This window comes from Sinocyclocheilus rhinocerous, unplaced genomic scaffold (genome assembly GCF_001515625.1).
Source record: "Sinocyclocheilus rhinocerous isolate Xijiao unplaced genomic scaffold, SAMN03320098_v1.1 scaffold4841, whole genome shotgun sequence".
In the NCBI taxonomy this organism is placed as follows: Eukaryota; Metazoa; Chordata; class Actinopteri; order Cypriniformes; family Cyprinidae; genus Sinocyclocheilus; species Sinocyclocheilus rhinocerous.
Window position 1 is genome coordinate 142579 of NW_015625569.1, and position 5272 is coordinate 147850.

General features: G+C 37.4%; 1 protein-coding gene across 2 annotated transcripts in view; it reads right to left on the reverse strand.

Moving 5' to 3' along the window:
- The window catches only part of LOC107750196 (ras association domain-containing protein 6-like), a 12734-nt gene that overhangs the window by 5921 nt on the left and 1541 nt on the right, over positions 1-5272 (reverse strand). Inside the window, exons 3-6 of one of the 2 annotated variants that reach the window (XM_016565486.1) lie at positions 4762-4840; positions 4399-4550; positions 2049-2140; positions 1695-1888 (exon numbers count right to left, since the gene is read on the reverse strand). In XM_016565486.1, the coding sequence (XP_016420972.1) occupies positions 1695-1888; positions 2049-2140; positions 4399-4550; positions 4762-4840 (517 nt within the window). Of the gene's footprint in view, positions 1-1694; positions 1889-2048; positions 2144-4398; positions 4551-4761; positions 4841-5272 lie in introns of both variants that reach the window. The other variant, XM_016565481.1, reaches the window with a different exon arrangement.

Consider the following 5272-nt stretch of genomic DNA (forward strand, 5'->3'; position numbering starts at 1 on the left):
GACGGAAGTGCCGAAAAGCTCAGAAGGGGAAACTGACGCATCAAGCAGAAAGCCCTTCTCTTCCGACCCGATATCCGCCAGATTCACCCACAGATGTCTCTCCGTAATGACCATGGCCACCATGGATCTGCCAATGGCAGTGGCGGCCTGCTTAGTGGCACGGAGAGCAAGATCTGTGGTGCGACGCAACTCAGCCACCTCATCAGGGGAAAGACCCTGACCTTTATCCAGGTCTTTCAGCAGATCAGTCTGATAAGCCTGAAGCACTGCCATGGTGTGCAACGAGGCTGCAGCCTGACCTGCTGCCACGTATGCCTTGCCATTCAAACAAGATGTATCCTGAAGGGGTTTGGACAGCAGGGAGGGAGCCTTAAGGGATGATGTCTCCCCCATAGAGAGATAGCAAGCCAGCGTCTCTTCAATGCAGGGGCAGGGGCATCTTCAGGGGCATCTTCTCATAACCATTCTCGCGCATCCCCTCAATGTTGGCATAACTAGTATCCTGGAATCTATGGATGCGAGACGAGAATGGATTTTTCCAAGCCTTCTCGATCTCCACATGGAGATCGGGAAGAAATGGAAGGCTAATCTGAGCTGGAGGGCTATGGCTAGAAAGGAAACACTCGTCGAGGCGTCACTTTCTTGGCCCGCTTCCACGGCAAGTCAAGCCTCGCTGTGGCGCGATCCATAACCTCAAGCAGCTAAACATACGCGGGGCAGGAGGATTGGGAGGACTCAGTCTCAGTCCTGGCTTTGAGCCAGCAGAGCACTAGCCGCTGGATCAGACGATGTAAGAGAGATAGCAACGTCGTCCAGCAGCTCTCGTCCGTGATAGATGAGCGTGAAAGGGAAAGACCCTTTTTTAACTCATCAGCCAGGTCCATCTGCAATCCTCACGAGCTCATTTTCACTTCATAGAAAAAACTCGAAGTGCGCGCAAACCCCCAAGGACATCGTGCGCGTGCTCTTCGCCCAAACAAAAGATGCAAAGATCGGGCTGTCGCCGGCCAATGTTATTGTCGTGTTTAGATGTATGCTTCATTTACCGGTCACGCGGAAGGCGTTCCCCATAGCGACCCCTAGAGGACGCAGTTCGAAGTTCCCTCGGAAGGGAACTAAGACATTCATGGTGAATCATGTTGATGTCCCTGATGAAAAAACAAAAAACCAACCCCCCCCCAAAAAAAACAGAAACCATCACAGAATTTGTAATGGTTTTCTGGTTATAATGGGAATTTTATTGATTTTAATGGAAACTGTAATGGTCCCCCTGGGTCTCTGCTGGTAATCTGTCACTTTTTATTGGTGGCTTGTTAAAACCACAATAAATCCTAATGGAATATGTCCCAAAACACACTACAAGAAACCATTTTTAATGGTTAATAGTTGATGGTTTGTAATGTTTGTAATTGTTTTTGTAGTGTAAAACATCAGTGATGGTTTCAATTTTTTTTTTTACAGCAGGGATGGCAGTGCAGCGTCCAACACCATTGTGATTTCAGTACTTTAAAATACAAATTCATAAATAAAGTTCTCTGTTTACAGATTAATTAGTAACAGTAACATTTATTGTTTTTCAGAGGTTATATTTCCTACTTGTATTTCACTTTTTCTGTCTCAGCCTCATAATAATAATGATAATTTACATCTGGCTTTAAGCTTGACATGTGGGTCATGGTAGTTGAACTACAGACCTTGTAGTTGTAGAAGTGTCTGTTGATGGAGAAGCGATGGTTTCTGTTCCTCTGACTTTCTACCATCTTCTTACTCTTCACCCTCATTTTCACCAGCGAGGCATCACTCATGGTACGGATCAGATATGAGCTTTCTTCACTGATCGGCACAGTTCTGGAAGGTCTCAACGTTTTGCTCTCATATTCAATGTAGTCTTAAAGAGAGATGTAGAAAAGTGTTAATTAAAGGTGCAAGGTCATTTCTTTAATGCAGTAATCAGATTACATAATTTCAAATAATCAAGTAATACTGCTTTTAAATGTATTTCCTTAGATCTGATAACATATGTTGCCAAAGTACTAATTCCACAGTACCTTTAGGAGGATTTTCAGGTTTTGTGGATCCAGCTTCTTCCAGTTCATCAATATGATGAAGATCATCAAATTCTCCCCATCGTGTCATTCCCCTACTGGAACATTTGATCAAATCAAAAACAGACAGAAACTTTAACAAATATTGGTCATTTTGTCCTGTTCTATCTAAGATAGAATGTTTGTTTTTGTGTTCACTGACTTCCTGTTATAATCTTGATTCACACTTTTTATTCAGCCTTAGATTTTCAAACCTTATCAGCTAATCGGTGTTAAGTCAGTTCTGTTCTTCACATACAGATGATGCTGCAGCCCTATGGACCCTCATTCATTTGAACTCAATTCACGTTATAATTATTGTTTAATCAATTATTGTCTAAAAGCAGACAACTCATAGAAAGCAATAACTCTGACAAGAGTTTATCATCATGCAATTCTCATTAATGTCACATGTTAAATACACTTTATGCAATGTCAACAGCCTCATACTATCGGTCACCACAGAAAATAATGACCAGCATTTTATTTATTTTATTTTTTACAGGGGAGGGAGGGAGGGGGGCTGTTTTGTTTTTTACAAGACAGCTGTAAAAAGACTGTTTTGACGCTAAAGCCACAAGGCTAATAATACAGTGTGTTGACAAGAGACTGTCATACTTGTACCTAATAAAACAATGACCAGCTCTCAAAAATAAAGCATTTATGGTTACATAAAGAGCCTTTAATTGCGTTTAAAATGAATCTTTGTAGCAGAATTAATAAAAAATAAATAAATAAATCTTTGAGTAACCATAAAGGTTCTTATATGGCATTGCTGCAAAAACCTCTTTTTGGTTCTTCTTGGTACTTGTATTTTTGGGAGTGAAGGAGAAGCAGATTTCTCTTAAAAATAGTTGTAATAAACATGATCCAGTGCCGAAAGAATGAAGCTGTAATCCATAAACTGTGTGCTTTGCGATTAGATTGTGTAATCACCACTTTCAATATGTATTATCAAGAAGGTGCAAAATCATTTTTGCCTTAAAAGGCCACTGTCTCAGAACATACGCTGTTTTACTTATATGTGACCCTGGAGCACAAAACCAGTCATATATAAGTAGCACAGGTATATTTGTAGAAATAGCCAACAATACATTGTATGGGTCAAAATTATCTATTTTTCTTTTATGCCAAAAATCATTAGGATATTAAGTAAAGATCATGTTCCATGAAGATATTTTGCAAATTTACTACCGTAAATGTATCAAAACTTAATATTTGATTAGTAATATGCATTGCTAACTTAATTTTGACAACTTTAAAGGCGATTTCGGATTTTCTCAATATTCTGATTTTTTTGCACCCTCAGATTCCAGATTTTCAAATAGTTGTATCTCGGCCAAATATTGTCCTATATCCTAACAAACCATACATCAATGGTAAGCTTATTTATTCAGATTTCAGATGATGTATAAATCTCAATTTCCAAAAATTGACCCTTATGACTTTTTTGTGGTCCAGCGTCACAAATGGCCTCATCAGTTTATCAGTAGAAAATATTTTTTGATCAAGATGGTGAAAACCAAAATGTGGATCTTCCAAAACCACACTCTCAGTAGCTATATTCAGCAACATTAAGTTGTCCTAACAGACTTCTGTGCGATGTAGATGGTGTAGATGTACATTCAGCCACGTTAGATGTTATCATATGAAATGTTTTAGGATGTCTGTGCAAGGATTTGCATTGAATGAAAATGAAGATAGGAGATTTGAAGCATTCAGTGCAGTTAGCTGTGAGGTCAAATGAGTAAAATTTAAGCAGATATTTTAAAGCTTATTGTCATTCTCTTCCTGGAAAATAAACCAAAAATACTGATGACTCATCATCAGCACTTGATCATGTTGTCCAATCAAATGCTTTCTCGAATGCCCCTCCCTCTTCATCTACCTATACTTCTGACTGGCAAATAATACATTTCTAATGTAAATTAAAGGGAAATTAAACCGAAGACTACAAAAAAAATGACATGGGAGTCCTTCAATGTGTCCCACTTCAACTTTATTTTAATAGGAAGTACATCAACACATGATGAGTTGGTTTCATGGGTTCTTTAAACCCTTGGAATGTCTTTCCTCATAGACATCCATTGTATGGCAAGTGAATTACTGGAAACACATTTTGTGTGTGTGTGTTTTTTTTTTACAAACTGAGGAACAAGTTGAATGACTTTCATACCATAGATGCTTTCATTAAGAGCTTAAGTTTTATTTACCACATAATAGTTCTCTATATATAGGCCGAAACAACGTTTCCATTTACTGGAATATACATGCCACAGCAGTAAAATCGACAGTAAAAAAAAAGAATACTAACCTTTTGTTTCCAAGTGGACTGATGGGATCTGGTGACTTGATGGTAGACTCATCTGGAAAAATCTGTTTCTCATCTTGTATTTGTAACCGAATTGGTTTCTTTACTCCCCAGGAAATGACAAGATTGCCTTCAAATGTCACCTTCCCTGCTTTCTGTTAGAGCAGACATGACAGCATTTAGCATTTGACAGCAGAGGGCAGCAAAATGCTATTTTGTACCAAATTATAATCATGGGCTCAAAGTCCACACATAGGGTTGCAAACACTGCTGCACTCACTGCTGTTAAACACTCAAACTTGTATTAACTTAGCACCATGTAACGAATGCATAAACACCCATAAAGATATAAGAATGCTGTTTTACCTCCTGAACAGTGAGCTGCAGGTGTGATTTGTCTTTAAGAAAGCAGTTGTAGGTGTTCAATAAAGAGAAAAATTCAGCCCTTAAAAAAATAATAATAATAATAAATAAATAAATCAGTAGGAAAGAGACAGACATATCAGAACATTTAAATATATAATATTTTCGTCATTTATATGTTTTTCATTTCAAAGCTAAGAATTTCATGTTGCAGCTAATCTGCTTTTCTGTGGAAATGACGACGACGACAACAACAACAACAACAACAACAACAACAACAATAATAATAATGATAATAAGATCCAAAAAGTAGTATCCAAAAAGTCTATAGTGGAATGCTTCTATTATTATTATTATTATTATTATTACTATTATTATTATTATTATTATTATTATCATGTTATGTTTTTTTTTCATTGCAATTTAACAGCATAGCAAGTTGATTTAAATATTTATGATTAATTGTTAATTTAAATTTTTTTTTTTTTTTTTTTCAAAACTATGTTTTTAGAAC